Below are 17,480 nucleotides of genomic sequence, written 5' to 3'. Positions count from 1 at the left end.
TGTGAATTGCGGACTATTTTGCTGAGAAGTTCCAGTTAACCTCTGTTGCTGTGTATGCTAGTTTTCGCTATTACTCTGCCATATTGTGTGAAGATTCTTCTGTTACTATCTGTATAAGTTAACTACTGAAAGACATGCAGTACTTAAAGTATTATTTCATTGCTGTGGAAAGTTAGTGACTGTGTCAGCTAACATGTGCGAGTTAAAAATGTTATCTAAAGTATTCTCATCAGCTAATGCAGCGAACAATAGTGACTTAGTTTGGACGCAGTTGTCCTGAGACTGAGTGCATCCATAAGAATATTGTTTTGGTTGTATTGCATGTGAAACTCATTACAGACGAGTGAGAGCTGCGTGCCTGTGCCGTTCTTTCACCTCTCCTCACTATTTCCCCTGTTTAAGGGCACAACAATAACAGGAGGTCAAACACGAGACAGAGGAATGAAGACGGAGGAATTGCAATTAAGTGATATTTTTAATCAGTTAATGTTTTTTTTCTATAAATCTTAAAACTGCTACAATGATTTAATTTATGTTGAAAGAAATTAAATAGAAAAGAGGGACCTGGTAGATAAAACAGTGTTAATGAGTGTTAAGACTTGACCTCGTCCTCACTGGCTCAGGCACAAAGACAGTTAAATGCTAGAGGCATTTCTCATCTCTTTTGAGGTTAGAAATTTTGCACCACAGTTGACTGAGGAATTCACTTAAAAACTCAAGGATAGAAACTATATGAAGAGATTCGTGGGTCATAGTGTATTCCATATTAGCTACAGTTTAAAACTGGACAGTTAAACCTGCACTTTAAATGTATTTTTATTGTCTGTATTTGTCCTCACCACGAATCTTTCTTTTGTTCTTAGAAAATAATCCTTCTGAAAACTGAGTTTCTTTTCTATCTGAAACATCACAAGTATTGTTTCTAACCCTTTCAAGTGCACCAATAATTGCAATGTAAAATGCAGAGATACTGGGTTGCAAGTGTGGAATTGTGGCAGGACACACCCAATTTAAAATGTTGGTTAAATGCAAATTACAGAGAAAATTATCTGGCAAATATAGGCTTAATTACTATTAGTTGGGTCTGCACAACTTCAAGCTTTAAAAAAAAGCAATCTTAAAGATTTGACAGTAAAAACACGAACTTTAATGCCTTAGGTCTACTCCTTTTTGTCCCTTTACTCCCTGTGATACGTCAAACTGATCCACAGTCTAAAAATATGTAAAATAACCTTTGTCAAGTCTTATAGATGCATTTTTAATAAATAATTGACACAAGTGCACAGCTCATTGATAAACACATTGCCTTTTCTGTTTCTAATTCATAACTGATAAATGGATGGATACTTTTACAGCAATTTTCTGCACAATTTTAGAATTCAAAGCACTTTCTTACTACTAGCCTAATTTACCATTTATACAAGTGCCTTTTTATGCCTCAGCACTTTTACCCTAACATCCACACACACTGATGGATTGACAACACTTTGATCTTCAGTATCTTGCCCAAAGATACTTTGACATCAAGGTTGTAGTCGAACAAGAGGATCAGCTAGCGGATCCATTGTACCTTCTTAGTCCAACACAATACAATTTTTTGTTTTGCTAGTTAATGTTTTTAATGTGAAGCTGTAGCAGTTGGTAATATTTGGTGTGCAAATTAATAACTTAATACAATAAATTAATAAAGCATTTGTCTCTTGGCAAAGTCACTAGATTTGTAATATTCCAAATATAAATATGCTGCACCATTTTTCATCAGTCGGCAACAGACTTAATTACGATTGTGATACCACATTAAGTGATTTATGGGGGCTTCCAGACATTTATTTGAATGAAAATGTTCAGGATTGCCAAGATTGAAAGTGGCTTCATGCAGCATTTATATGCCATTATGTGTGGTGTTCCTGCAGTTCTGTTGGAGCCGCTGAAGTCCTTGATTAATGTTAAACAGGAAAGGCAAGAAAGGAAACGCAGTACACACTTTTGCTTTTGCTGGATTTCTTATTGATGCATTTCAATATCTGCTGTGTAGTAACTAAGAAATGAATGCAAATGTGCTCTGAAGAGTGCTATTTAGGTCTGGGTTGAAGCATCAAGACAAATACATGTAGAAAGAATTGATGGTGAACCAGTGAACCAAATACTCGCTTTGAATGCAATAACCCCTACCTAATTCAGCAGTGACTTAATTTTTACTATATACATGTTTCATTTTATTTACTATATTGCTCATTATTCATTTTTTATAGCTATGACAACTGTGGCCAGCTTAACACATACACTTGAGGGAGAAAATAGACAAGTACTCAACTCAGTCACTTGCGTCCTTTGTTGTAATGTGTGAATAAGGTGCATTATATAGAATCAACAGAGCCCAACACTGACAGTTCTGTAAGGCTTCATTGCAAAGATTACCGATTTTTACAACATGAGAAAAGACAAAAGTAAAAAAGTCTGCTTGCTTTCAAATTTTCATAATATTCATCCTGACATTTTGTGAGTTAACTCAAACTTCTAAAAGGAGAAAATCGTCAAAGTTCTGTCTGTGTTAGGGTAATGTCTTGCACACAGAAAGTAAGAGTTTGTGCAGTCTTCTTTTTCGTAGTGTCATGCTGACCTACAGCCTAATAATAAGTTGGGGGGGAAAAATTAGAAAAAAGTAGGAAAAAATACTGCCTCTGATAGGTAATTTCTGGAAAATGTCCAGGTGTTTAACTGATCGAGCTGCCAAAAATCTATCATTTGGATATCAAATCTTTTCTTTTAAGTTTTCACCAGAGTACTTATGAGTAATGCAGACCAACAGTGTCTGTAATGTATATCTGACAAAGACCTACATATTATACTCAAAATTACATAAAATACAATTTGTGCTTTCCGGTTATATTAAGTTATATCAGCCACACATGCAAATATGGTGACATTATCCATTTTACATTATTTCTTTCATCAGTCATATGGCGTTGATCTGACGACACGCAGCAGCTCATATGTTCATGTCTTCTTGTTTAACCACAATAATTGATGCCTTTCAGTCTTGTCAGTCTGACAGACACTTTATCAAAAGTTAAACTTCAGCTACCTCATAAATCCACTTAGAAAAAGCATGGAAAGAGCTCGTGGATGTGTTATGTAATCAAAAATAATGAGCATTTTAATAAAAGGTTGCTTTACATAATGCAGCCAAACAAGTTTTGTCTGTGGTCAACTTAAACTGATTGGATCCTGAAGTGTTGCCCATTTTTTTTCTCTGGCAAGGAAATCTATCATGTTCAAACTGTCATATTAATTGGTTCTGCTTAACTGAGCTGGATCTGCAATATAGCCAGGATGTAAATTTTAGCCTTTGACTTTGACGTATTCAGGTGTGACTTTCAATTAGAGCTGCTGTTTTGTGCATTTCGTTGAGCTATTAGACATTTGGTAAGGTTTCAACGGTGTAAGCGAATTAAGTTGGGCTAGGCAGGCGCTAATGAAAAGCCCTCTGTTCCACACAGAAGAAAATGCAGAGCTTTACATTTTTAACATAAATACCATAAAGTATTAAATGCAAAAAAACCCCCAAAAAAAACAACAACTTTGAGGTCACACTCTGTCCACTGGCTCATTAACATTGATATTATCATATCACATTGACCTGCATGCGGTTGTTATGTTGTGTTCTCGCTTGTGCTCCAACTTTGTAAATAAATGAATGTGAAAGTGGCGCAGCAGTGCTGGGACAAGCACATAACATAGACTTGTTTCTGTAGTGGCAACATCAATAATGGAATATTGAGGGCAATTGTGATCAAATTGAATGAGTGTTGTCTGAAGTGCTCTCATCAGTTCATTCAAAGGCAGATAAACAAACAAGTAAAGAACAATAAAAGGAGACAATCGTCTTTCAGAGGAGTGGCAAACTGCTGTTTTTTTTATTAGACCACAGATGAGCCATTATGTAAGGATATTATTTTGGGTTATGTACTGTGTGTTTATTTTGAGATTTATGATTAGAAATCAGTTCCTTTTTATAGCCAGCAATGTTAAGACAAGACAGTGAAGTTAAAAAAAAAAAAAGGCAATATCCTTGAAGTTTGATTTGAGATAAGATTGCTTCCGTTCTCTCTCCCAGACATTAATACAGTTAAAAAATAGACTTATTTTCTGGCTCATATACACTGTTATGTACTAATGTTGCAGGTCGGTACAGCATTCCAAACATCCTCATAGTCTCCTTCATTGCCACACTTTATTTCATGATGTTTTATGTCCAAAGGGCATCTGAGCACAGCTTCAGATCTCAGCACTGCAGTCTGGTGATGTGGGCAGAGAAGTACCTGGCTTACCCACTGTTGGAATGGGATGGTCTTTAGGGGATCTCAGGAAGGGGGTGGGGAATAGGGGTTTGATCAGGACCAGCTGTCACTTCTGTCCTCAACTATTTCTCAAAGTCTACAGTCCCGCAGAAGTACAAGTATAATAGGCTTATTTAGAGTGGGGAGGCTATAGCAGATTTGCTCTCCTTGTCATGTTACAGACATGATTTGCTTGTCTTTTAATCTCTACTGAGGAAAGATTGACAATATTAACATTCAACAATTTAGCATAACTCTGACCGCTAGGCTCAAAATGTTGCATTTAATTAATGAATGTGGTGAATCTGTAAAAACAGCATGATAAATGTGGACAGATATACAGTCTATAGTCCGTGATCATGGCATTGCAGGTGAAAGAAAGCAATGCGCTTGAGAAGAAAGCCAACAGTTTGTATGACAAACAGCATTAAATCTGAAATGTGTTTAAGCTGTTTAGAACTTGGTTCATAGTTCAATAGGAGTCCATGTTAAGGTGTACTTATTTACCGTTATTATGCACATTAGTAGCTTAATGACTCTTTAGAAATAATTATAAGTCACTTATTAATGACTTATTCATCACAAAATATTCTCCAGCTACTAGACCATTAACTTAGAGTTCCCCCTCAATTACCTCCTAATTACTACTTAGTAAGTATGAGAAAGCTGTTATATTTGAAATATGATTTTAATCTGCTTTGCTTATTTTGGCTCTTAAAAGGTGGTAATACCACACCAATAGTAATTTTCACATAATAGCAGTTAATAAATTTAGTGTATTATTAAATGATAAAGTGACTTTAAAACAGTGTTCCTCATTCTATCACCCAATGTACTGTTATGATTAAAGACAGGAACAAAAAATCTCACTGCAGTTTGGCATGGTTTCATCCTATTGTCTAAACAGCTTTGAAACAACCTAGCAACACTCTTCAGTCAGTATGGGCCTGGTTTCATCGCTGCTTCTTTGTGCATCAGCCAAACTGGGAACTCTCAGTGAAAAGAAAAATAAATAGATAAAAATAATATTCAACAATGCTCATGGTAGTCTTAAAGATTTTTCAAATAGCTGGTAATAGCTAGTATTTTAGTTGATTAACAGACAAAAAACAGTTTAAGGGAGTAAAAGGGGATATTGTAGAATAAACAATAATAAACGATGTTGTAGTATAGATTTATTTGTTTTATAAAAATGCATTTATCGTTGCTGATTACCAAGCACCTGACTGCATTTTGAAATACAGTTTGGTTTGGTTTCATCTTTCTCATGAAACTACTTCTAGATTTGTGTTTTTAATAACAACAGGCAGTAAATGTAAACAAGGAAAAAAAAAAGAAAAAATGAAATAAACTGGAAGTCAGTGAAAGAAAATAAGTGTTTAACGTAAAACGAGTCAGGAAAATTCTAAAAGTAAAAATTAACCATTTCCATATTGCCCAATGTAATAGTAAAAGCTCTGCATCTGAGACTCTACTGCACAAAAAAGTAGCATGCAGAGCTAATATTAAATACATTCAACCATATCTTCTCTTTTACTGGATTTCAATAAAAGGCTTTTATGCCTATTATGCATATAGATATCTTTCTGGTGTGAAAAGCCCCTTGGATTTGAAGATAGTGAAAGAAAGACATAATATTTAAGTGATTCAGAAGAAATCATTAAAAGCAATAAATGGATTAAGTTTGTGTCTGTGTATGCACACGTGTCTTTAATTATTATAATGTAAAACTTAAAACATGAACAAAAAAGAATTCATTAAATATATGTATATAGGTGTGACACATGTGAAAAGCCTAATGTCACTTTTTCAATGCTCTAAATGACAAATCACATAATATTCTCACTGTAATTGTAAGTGGCTCTATGTACATTGCATAACTAAATCCAGTTAATAGCTTAAAGGCAAGGCTACTGAAAGGATACTTTCACTACACAACCATGTGGTTAGGTCAGATTCAGGTTGAGAAAAACAAAAAACAAGCCAAACTCTCTCCCATTACTTGAACATGATCTGATGGCTCAGAATGGCAGCCTTCTCTCTATTTATTTTCTTCCCAAAAGTTGCACCTTAACCGTGACAAAACAATGCCTCCCACTCCACAGCAGACCCACCAGGACCCCTTTGCTCTGGCCTGTGGGCTTGTTTTTTTTGTGTGCCAAACATGTACGCATCCACTTGTTGAGAGCCAAGCAAAGAATGACTCATTTGACCAACCTTTGTTTTCTCTCCACTTTGCAGTAAACCCATGTCTTTGTTCTTTGTGCCGCTGTAATCACAAACATGTCACTCATGGTAAAATAATTGGATTATTCATTGCAAAATGACCACAGTATCTCTCACTGCAAATGTCTTGACTGTTTTTGATGAAAAACGCTTTTACACCCTCGACTGATATTTGTAATTCCAATTGTAAGTGTAATACATTTGCCTGTTCTTTTACTGGTTTGTTTTTTTGTTGGGGGGGTGGGGGGCTGCCTGTACTAAGCACTGGTTAACTTATAAAGGTTTATCAAAGCCATTTTTAGTAAATCCGAGTACAACTTCTGCTTTCTCTATTATAGGACTAACAAGTATGTTCCTTCATAAATGGCAAGATGACAAGATTCTGACACCTCCCCGACAAAACGATTATTCTCTCTTACTGAGTCAATATTGGCAGACAGCAAAGAATTCCTGTAATTTACACCTCAATATCATTATGTTAGTTTTTAGGCGTTATTGAAAAAAAGAAAAATCACACAAATCTGCCCACAACATTGGCCCCCTCTCCAAAGTACACTCTCCAAGGAGTCAGCTTATTATGAGTGGACTCCTTTAGAATAATTGATTGTATTTGACATGACGTGGAGGAAGCACGGCAGATTGATACTCTGCAGCTGAGATGTGATCAATCCAAATGAGAGACTGTGGGAGCGTTGATTCCTCTGCCAGAGTTTATTAGAAACAGCAAAGCTTCTCTGGAGAAACTGCATTTCTCCATAAACAGCTTGGACCTATTAGTATCTGAGAATGTAAATGAGCATCATGCCTCACCTCATCATACCTCAAAATATTCCCCGCACAACAGTTTGACAAAACAGAATGAAACATCGAGTTAAATGCTCACGTATGTTGTAGTGGGTGTTTAGGAAGTAAGACTTGTGATTATCTACTAAGATTTTGTCTTAACAAACACACACACAACAAATTTGATTTGATGTACTTCACATTCTTACTAATGAATCAACTTTCTCAAATGGCATCCTCCAGATCTGAAAATTATGAGGAGTGGGTGTAAAATGGAATTCCCTTCCTACGAGTACGCAACCTTGGTGCAACTGGAAAGTGAACTTGTTTTAAAGGTTGATTTTCTCTTTTCATAATTTATTTCACTGTGGATGACTTCTTTCTTCCACTCAAAGTATCTGATTGCAAAATGTATTGTTAATATTTGATGGAAATATTTTTTTATGCCATAAATTGTCAAAGGATCATATCTTGACAATGATTTTCTGAGTAATTTTATATTATTTCCTTAGATACTTGTAATGCAACACAGTTAGAATTCATCAAATGGTATGCGAGACCTTTCCTCTATCTTCAAACTTCTGTTTGCTATGTAAATAAAGTGTTAGGCACGTGTTGAAATGCAAGAAATAAATGTTATGTGGTATGTTCTCGGTGTGAGGCAGTAAACAACAGATGGTGAGCAGCGCCACTTTAGCGCTATGGATTTTATTTAGCTACCCACCTGAATGACCTGCATTGAGCTGAGCAGCTGATGTGGAGAGAGAAAAAAGTAAGAATTAACTGTTTGCTCGTGTTTACTTCAGTTCCACTAGACTGCAAGGCCAGAGGAGTCATTTGCAATGCACAGTAAAATTAGCTTGCTTATCAGTGTTTTGATTTCCTTCCCGCCTCAACATCCAACTGACATTTTAGACGTACATGGTCCATGACTGATTCTCAATCAAAAGCACAATAACAAGCTACCAGGCTTATGTACTTTCGCTCGCTTTTTAATTAAATGTATGATGACAAGCAATGAGCGTGATTACAATAATAGCCTGCTATGTTTGTGTTTTCAAAAAAAGTAACCTTGAACACTGTATAACTGTCCTTTCAATTGGATATGCTCCAAAGATTGCCAGGGAGACGCTGCAGCTAATGTCCATACAGTAGGACGTCGGTTGTTTCAAGGTGATTCGCTGTGGTGTGTATCTGAACTTTTTTTTTCTGCATGGCGATGTTGCTCTATTAGACCACCTACTGGACTTTGGAGTTTAATGGCAGACAGACCTGAAGTCCTTGAAAGGTTAAAACAATCTTTAGCCATTTATTACTGGAAGGGGGAAGTGTAGAAAGTGATTGAATATAATGAAAACTAATACTCTTTCTGGTCACTATGCTATCTGTAGATATGTTTAATATCCCATTACAGGTCCAGAAGTAACCACAGTTCTATACTGTCAAGAGACAAACATAATCCGGAGGGAAATTACCCATCAGGAAGGCAATACTGTTACTGAGATGCAATTACCAGGCCACTTGTGAGACTTTCAGCCCAGTATCCGTGGGTACATGTGTGTGGTCGATATGTGCATAACAGCTCTTATGTCTAGCAGAGTAAATTGGATTCTTTGCTGGAGAACAGTTAATTTAGAATATGTCCAAGATGCAAATGATTGATGTGACTATATCGTTACAACTGTAGGTTTGTGGTGCAGGGCAGCCAAATGGAAAAAGAATATTGCAGGGAGAAGGAAATAGCTTTTATCCCAGAATTATGGGGAAATTTCTCCACTAAATCAGTGAGTCTCCAGAAGAAATAATTTCGATTTTGGTCGGTTGTTCGGACATTCATTTCCAAGCAAACATTGGTGAATTTGGAAGGAAGCAGCTTTCTACGTGCTTGGATTCTGCTTCTTTTTTTACAGTGTATTACACATCTCCTGTGCTTGTATTCGTTAGTAGTTAAATAATCTGCATGTCTCACAGAGGATTTAATGTACCAATTTAGCACTGAATCACATAGCCTACAAACAAAGAAAACAGTACGGATTGGAATGAACATCAGTGTAAACATTTGATAAGGGTTTGCTTGAGGCGATTGCTATGCTTTATTACTGATACAAAAATAAAAGCTGCAAAAACAAGAGTTGCCTCTGTGCATTTGATATACTTGCCTCTGCACTGGCCTATCCTACAACTCAGAGATGAAACTCATAATATTGGTGGCAATGGCACATGGCTTCCTGCGACTCCCTGGATTAATTCATCAAGTCTGGGACATTTCAACTGTACTGCAAATTATCTCCTTGAATCTGATAATTAATCACTGCTGCTTTAAATGATTGGCCCCTAACCTTAAATGCAGCAGAAAGAGCAAAAGAAAAGAGCTGCATGCACCCATTCCAATCTTCTCCTGCCGGGGAAGTGCATGTGCATTAGAAATAAAACTGCCTGCACAGAGTGTGAGCCTAGCATGCATAATAAATGTATGACAAAACAATACCCCAGGCACCCCAGTATTAATGATATGCAGTGAACTCATTATTAAAGTTCCAAAACAGCTCCTGGAGTAACACAGATGGAGTCAATTAAGCAATGAGCATACTTGCTTTCCTGCTGTTTCATCTTCCTTCTTTTATCTCTTGCATATTACTCTATGGATGTAATTAGCTGTATGTTTCTCCTCACAACATAATGTCCAGTGATAATAACGGTTATTTTCTCTTGTAATTTCGAATAATGCACTGCTTAGTAAATGTACCAGATTTGCTTGCACCTTGTCCTTGGGTATGTTATTTGCACTGGAAGAGGTGTTGAGGGTAATACCATGCTAAGCTGTTTTTTCCCCCTCTGCTGTTTCTGTTCCCAGAGACCTGATGCCTTCAACGCTGGAGGGGCAGATCACCATGGAAAAGACACCAAGCTACTTTGTGACTAACCATGCCCCCAAGCGCATCCACTCCATGGCAAGAGACATCAAGCTTATTATTGTCGTGCGTAATCCTGTCACTAGAGCCATTTCAGACTATACACAGACTTTGTCCAAGAAACCCGATATCCCCACCTTTGAGGTTCTGGCTTTTAAGAACCGGACGCTGGGTCTTATAGATGCCTCGTGGAGTGCGTTGCGTATAGGAATATATGCGCTTCACCTGGAGAGCTGGATGCAGTATTTCCCACTCTCCCAAATGCACTTTGTCAGTGGAGAGAGGCTCATTGTGGATCCTGCTGGTGAGATGGCCAAAGTGCAGGACTTCTTGGGACTGAAGCGGATTGTCACAGACAAACACTTTTACTTTAATAAAACGAAAGGATTTCCATGTCTAAAGAAGCCAGAGGACAGCAGCACTCCCAGATGCCTTGGCAAGTCTAAAGGGAGAACTCATCCTAAAATTGACCCAGATGTGATTCGGCGGCTGCACAAGTTCTACAAGCCCTTTAACATGATGTTCTACCAAATGACTGGTCAGAACTTTGAATGGGAGCTGGAGGAGGACAGTGAAACTCGTAGCTCTCAGGACTAGCATGGCACGGCTCAGCCACACCACCAGCCTTCTCACTAAAACTAATCTTGTCCGGCTTCATCTTCAGAGAGTGCTTGAGCACGCCAATCAATCATGGCTGTCTTTGCAGTGTCTGTACCCATTAGCAAGAGTTTACTGACATGCTTTTTCTTGATGATGGCAGATCATTATTGTATATACTAAACATAAAATATATTTATATTTGTGTAAATGAGATGATTTATTCCTTTTGGGTTTAAAGCATAGAACTGATATAAAAAAAAAAATCATGTTGACTATGGCAATGCATGCGATGAGTTAAGTGTCCTTACCTCATGAGCCCTAAGGGTAAACTCTGCCTGTTTCTTCTCCCTTTACTTTCCTGCAGTTTGTTGCCCTCACGCCCACTCACCAGCATTCAGTACAAAAAGATATTCTATTTCAATGGCTAATGCCATGAAGCGTTCTGTATTATTTCTTTTAAAAGAGTTCTGCTGCTTTATAAGAGAGAGAGAAAAGAGGACATGATAGTCATAGAACTATAATCCTTTGACATGTGCTCATCTTTTCAGTTGTCTATATCTGAGTGGAGACAATCCTTTTAAGTTTACCAAAGTGTTAATTTACTCTGTGTCACTGTTATGGTTGATCTGCACTCATTAATTGCATACATATGAGAGAAGATGTACAGTGGCCATCATTCAATAATTGGATTGTTTCACTGCACAGTTGAACATTAGCATACTGACGACCATGCGCACCAGTGTGGTGCACTATGAGTAGTTTTGGTATAGCATTACAAATGAATCTGTTTTCTCTTTGTGCATCAAACGAGTCTGCATCTAGGCAGAAGAAAAAATTGGTGCTGCCAAAGCATTCCCAAAAATAACAGTTGACTTTTGTGGTCCTGCTTGCCTTGTGACCCTCCTCTTGTCACAGTAATACATGTCAATGAGGGTGAAGAAAAACAGAGGACCGAGCAGAAGTTTGTTACCAAACATCTGCTGCTATGCAGTCTTCTGTCGTTAGAGATTAATGGCCTGTTAAATAAACTGCTGCTGCTGTTGGAACAATGTCAATGTCAAAGAGAATTTGCTGTCAAGGAAAAGCTACATACATGCCCAGGTAAATTACCAAGCCATTACTGTATGTGCTTAACTTGAATGGAATAACTCATGCCAGTCAAATGTGCTGTAACTAGACGTTTTACTAGCAAACACTTAATCACATGATCAGCAGCGCTAACTGATTGAATGCTTGTACCAGATATTACAGGCTTTTGCTGTGAAATGTTAATTTACTCATACAATGAAATAACAACATGACCCATCATCTTTCCTTTATTATTTTCTGATTTTGCATAATCTGCTGTGCGTCTGTCTGTTGTCTCTGGACTTTTCATCAATTGAGACAATCAATACAGCCAATGAGTCAATAAATACAGTCTGCTACACATCACTGGTTGCTACAGCTATGATGCATTGCTCTGTTAATCTTCCCTGTTCTCTTGCCATGGATGGTTGGATTGGTTCGCTCTCTGTAGACCTCTCTGTCACCCAGGGGAAGCCAGCACCAGCAGCTACTTACACAGAGCAATTGATTCAATCAAAGTAAGCACTATACTGCCCTTTGTAGCACCAAGCCTGAACACTTACCTCTGAGTCTCACTATCCCAGAGTCACAACTTCCACTTTGAGGCTTTTCTGTGCAGCCATCCCTTGGTGTTTTCTTGACAATGTCTCTGCACTTTTACCCCCCCTCTATCTATTTCTCTCTCCTCACACATGTCATCCTCCAAAGCTGTGAAGTGTGTTGGCTGTTTCACAAAGGTGAGGCACTGAATAAAGATAAGTGAACTGCAAGCAAGACATGCTAATCACACAGTTAATAAAAGCCCTTATCATCATTTATTTATTCACATTTTTCATTTATTTATTCACATTTTTGCTAAGCTTAAGAACAAGCATTATCCAACTTCCAAGCCAGACAGTCCCTCCTACTCAGTGTACAGATACTCAAAGAAATCCGCAGAAAGCACCCTACAGGGTTATTAGGACAGATGACGACTCCATTTTACATCTTTGAATATGCAGCCGTGTTGTCATTTGCATTTCCAGGATCGCACACTTAAGGGAATTCCTTTCCAAAGTGAAAACTTGGATCCAATTGCTCATTAACAGAAACACGTGCACCTTTTTTTTTTTTGTATCTCTTGCTTGTTTTAGGTACAGGAGGAGCACTGTGATACATCCGACAAGGCTTACCATGCATGAAAGACATGCTAAGCTGTCCTTCATGTGTTCCTCCCACTGGGGGTCATGCTGTGTTAATGTGGTTCCACACTGTTTCCAGCTTCAAGTAAAGAAGATTGTGATGATAAATGAGCGTCACCTACTCATCAAACTGTCACTGCTTAAGTGCCATCATTTCGGAAATGAGGTACAAATTCATATTTGTCAGACATTACTGAAAATTTGGCAGGAAGTTGAAACAGTGCTTTGAATAAAAAAAAAAAAAAGAAAGAAAGAAAAAAGCACTTGGACGTACCAACAAATGTTTTTGCAGTAGCCTTTTGTGTGTTTGCTTTTTGGCTGAAGGGCTTTAATCTGTGCATGGTAAAAGTGCGAAAGTATGCATTCACTTTTCTATTTTATGAGCTCCAATTATATACAGCATAATGGAAGGGTGCAGAAAATAAAAAAAAAAAAAAACATACAGTGTTAATAGTTTGCTTGCGGAAACATGGATGTTTGAAGAGAAGTCTCCATTACTACCAACTAATTGGTTTTTCACTTCATTTGAGTGAATGATCACCAGCTGTGTAAAGAGGCACAATAGTGTCAACTCTGACAACTTAGCACTCCTCCACTCTGAGTAACTCTCTAATGTAGTCTCTTAAATTGCTCATTTTAATGTCCACTGACATTCACATTAGTAAAGGACAGATTCATTTGGAAATGTAGTTTTAGAAAAGGTTTCAAAATCTTTTTTTAAGCAACTTTTTTGCTAATTGTCAACAAGCAATAAAGGTTTTTTTTAGCAACTGCAAAAGATCCACAAAAAATTGCTGAAAATTAGATGGAAGTTTACATCATGGTAATTTTTATTCATTTTTAGTGAAATAATTCATCTACAGTGGAATTTTATTTGCATGGAAATGTCTCAAGTTGGGATGGGTGTCGTTTAGGTTTAATCCGATACCGGTGCCAAACCGGTACTTTTGAAACGGTGCCGGTGCTTAAATGGTGCTCAAAGCGGTGCTTAAAGAATGGAGAACACAAAATTGGTTCCAAAAACCTCCCATGTTCAGCTGTTTTTTTTTTTTTTTGTAAAAAGATAACAATGTTAGCCTTTTCTGCAGCTATGGGGCATATATAGTATCACTCTTGGCTGGAAGCAGCGCTTAAACAATGGAAAAAACACAAACTTTGTCCAAAAACCTCTCATGTTTAACTGTTTTCCACTTTTTCTTTGGTCATTTTAGCCTTTTTGGCCGGCGTGAAGGGAGTATCTGCAATCAAACAAGAAGACAGCAGCATGTAGCTATGATGATGTTTGCTAGTTCACCTTACATGCATTAATGTAATAACGTGGTTAGCCTACTCAACGTAAATTACACACGAACAACATTAAGCTACTCACGCAGAGAAGAACGGCTGCTGCTGCCATCATCATCCGTCATCATTTCTGCTACACTGGCAGGGCTAGGGGCCAGGACTCTCCTCTTCGGGTTTTTGGGGGATGTTGCTAACTCCGGGTCCGATAACAGGCACCACACCCGCAGTAGATGTGCACGGTGTGAGGTCTCGCAGCAAGCTATCAAATACGGCGCATTTTTCGGCTTTTAAAAAAAAAAAAACGCTATGCGTTGCCAGGTGTTTCATCAGATTCGAGGAGTTACCTCCTTTGACAGTATTACCTTAAAGCACTTGTTGCAGGCTGCTGAGTTTGCATCTTTTGCTGTGAAGTACAGCCAGACTTTTGACCGCTTCGCCTTGGGCATTTTTAATCTGTAGCTCTGCTCTAAAAGAAGGTACGTACCTATCCTCGAAAACGTAAAATGATTGGCTACTAGAATCTAAAGTGTATCACAGCTCAGGAAAAAAAAGCACCGAAATAAAGTACCGAAATGTGCGCTGCTTTTCGGTCTGGTTACTACCGTTTATGTCAGAACCGGTGCCATACCGGTACCCATCCCTAGTCCCAAGTGTGGTTTAGGCAGTCATTGATTTGAGATGCTACCCATGTATCTGAACCTGATTCTGCATCTGATTACTAAAGTAAGGACTGCACAAAATCCCTCTCCCATTATCTACAGTCATGTATTTTTTTTAAACAGTGTATATCTTCAGATGGATACAAGGGGTGGGTCAGACAATGAGAACAATCAGTTGCCAAGAACAACCCTTGCAGTAGTAATCGAACATACCAGCACCTGCAATTCAAACATGACGTATGTTTCTTTAGCAATAATCCACATTTCCATCTGAAATGTATGAAAGTGTTGCCCTGTATTGTGGAGAAGAAATTATATTCCAACCCATTTCAGTCGAAGATGGTGTTGAAGCTCGCTCTGAAGTTGCTGTAATAATCATTTCAAGTCAATAACAGAAGAGCAAAGATTATTACAGAAAGAGTGTTCAATCACACATGGTTCCAATATCCTGAGATCAACAGTTCCTGCCATTTCCATACACCAGAATCAGTGCTGGCAATTATGACCAATCATTTCATCTAATGCCGCTTTCCAAATCAGGAACTTCCTCCTAACCACCTCAGTGGAGAAAAAGCATCTTCTCATAAATCTTGACTCAAAACACGTTCTCCTCTCCGTGCTGTGATGGGTGATTTTCAATCCCTGCGGCCCCAACACATTCTCTGTGTCTGCCTCCTCTTGCGTGCAATCCTGTGTGATGCTTTTTACAATGACTCAGAGATGAATCATCTTCTGTTTTTTTCAACTGTCCACTTTATTACAAATTCTCATGTTTACGATGGAGAAATTGTTAAAAAACGGCAAACACTTTTGATTCATAGCACTTTAGCAAAAATAAAAACTGACAAGTAATTGAATCTAAAAGTCAAGGAAGTCTAGTAGAGTATTTTTACCACCGTGCTGTTGTTTGTTATTAATTCAGCTTTCTGAGCTCTGTTAATTGATACTGTCCTTTCAGTACAGGTATTGTGTGTTGTGTAAAAAGTCCAGATGAGCAAAGACGACTTCAAAAGCAAAAAATGCCATTCATTATTAGAGCTCACAGTTATCATCTAATCACTAATTAAACAGTAATCACTGACAGATAAACATGTTGATATTGTAGACCAGTAAATTAGGCATACATAATTAATGTATGTTTAATGAAATTGGCAGAAAATCACATTGCCTTCCCAAAGTCTGCTATGGTAATGCACAGTAATCTAGTTGCAAGTGAATACTATTAACCCAGTGGTTTTTCCCCTACCCATCATTTATTAATGCTCACAATAACAACAACAACAACAACAACGCCCTAACTCAAACACACACACACACACACACACACACACACACACACACACGAGCGCGCTGTGGTTTTATGTTAACTTATTTTTGGTTGCGTGGTTGTTTCAAATAAACAATGAGCAAGAGTGTAAAAAGATGACATGACCCAGAGCAGCAACTTCTATTCTAATCAGAGAGAGCCAGGTGACTGCAGTTATATGACTGATAGGAGGGGGAAAGAAAACAACTCATTCATACAACATTTTAAAGACAACTTTGAACAAGAAATTAAGCCATGCCAGTAAACAGAAGAAATGAAAATAAATTAAATATATATGACACTGAAATATTTCTGCTTCAGGCCCAATAGATAATAGGTGTTCTGCAGATACTCTGGTCTTTCCTGCTACTTTACAAGCCACACCTGGTCTTTATCTACTTGATACCAAATTTATCTCAGTGAAGATCAGAAGAAAATGTAGAGACTAGCCCTGCAGGAACAGACCTGAATGTCTGGACTTTAGGCCAATGCAATGGATCATTTTGAAATCTGGCATTCCACTAAAACTTCACAAGCTCTTTTAAAGACATCCTCTGTCACTTGAATTTGAGGACATTTCATACAGAAGAAGTATAAGCAGCAGAATTAAAGTCCAGTTTGTGTGGAAAGTGTGGAAAAAAAATAAATGCATATGTCTATGGCTAATACAAATGTGTGTCTGTGGCTTGATGAATTTGGATCCTTTTCCAAACAAGTATTATCCTGAAGCATACCCCAAATTAATATTAGGTAAAATATTTTAGCAGGTGTAAAAATGTGTTGTTCAGGTAGTAAGACAAAAAAAAAAAAAAGATTCAAATCAATACTAAAATTGACAGATTTGTTTCTTTCTAAATAATTTACATACTGATTTTGATTCTGATAACAATAATAATAAACCCCCAATAGGCACTAAGAGTAGGCATGAGGCAGCCACGTCACAGTTGGATTGAGCTGTATTATATGCCGGAGCCAAGCTTTAGTGTTAATTAATATAAGGACTGCAGTGTTGGCTGAAGGAATGTGATAAGCTGTTGTCAAGCCAAAGGACAAATAAGCAAAAATCAATTTTATAAAATAGTAAATTTTGAAGCAACTTGTTTTAAAAAGAGACCAAGTAC

General features: G+C 37.6%; 1 protein-coding gene across 1 annotated transcript in view; it reads left to right on the top strand.

Moving 5' to 3' along the window:
* Nucleotides 1-12,729, top strand: part of hs3st4 (heparan sulfate (glucosamine) 3-O-sulfotransferase 4) — an 85,071-nt gene extending 72,342 nt beyond the window's left edge. Inside the window, exon 2 of the mRNA XM_040046866.1 lies at nucleotides 10,204-12,729. Within this exon, the coding sequence (XP_039902800.1) occupies nucleotides 10,204-10,858 (655 nt within the window). The 3' untranslated portion in view covers nucleotides 10,859-12,729. The remainder of the gene's footprint in view (nucleotides 1-10,203) is intronic.
* The last annotated feature ends 4,751 nt before the right edge of the window (nucleotides 12,730-17,480 follow it).

This window comes from Simochromis diagramma, unplaced genomic scaffold, assembly GCF_900408965.1.
Source record: "Simochromis diagramma unplaced genomic scaffold, fSimDia1.1 OVJJ01000321.1, whole genome shotgun sequence".
NCBI classification, from domain to species: Eukaryota; Metazoa; Chordata; class Actinopteri; order Cichliformes; family Cichlidae; genus Simochromis; species Simochromis diagramma.
This window is presented reverse-complemented; position numbering and strand designations above follow the sequence as displayed.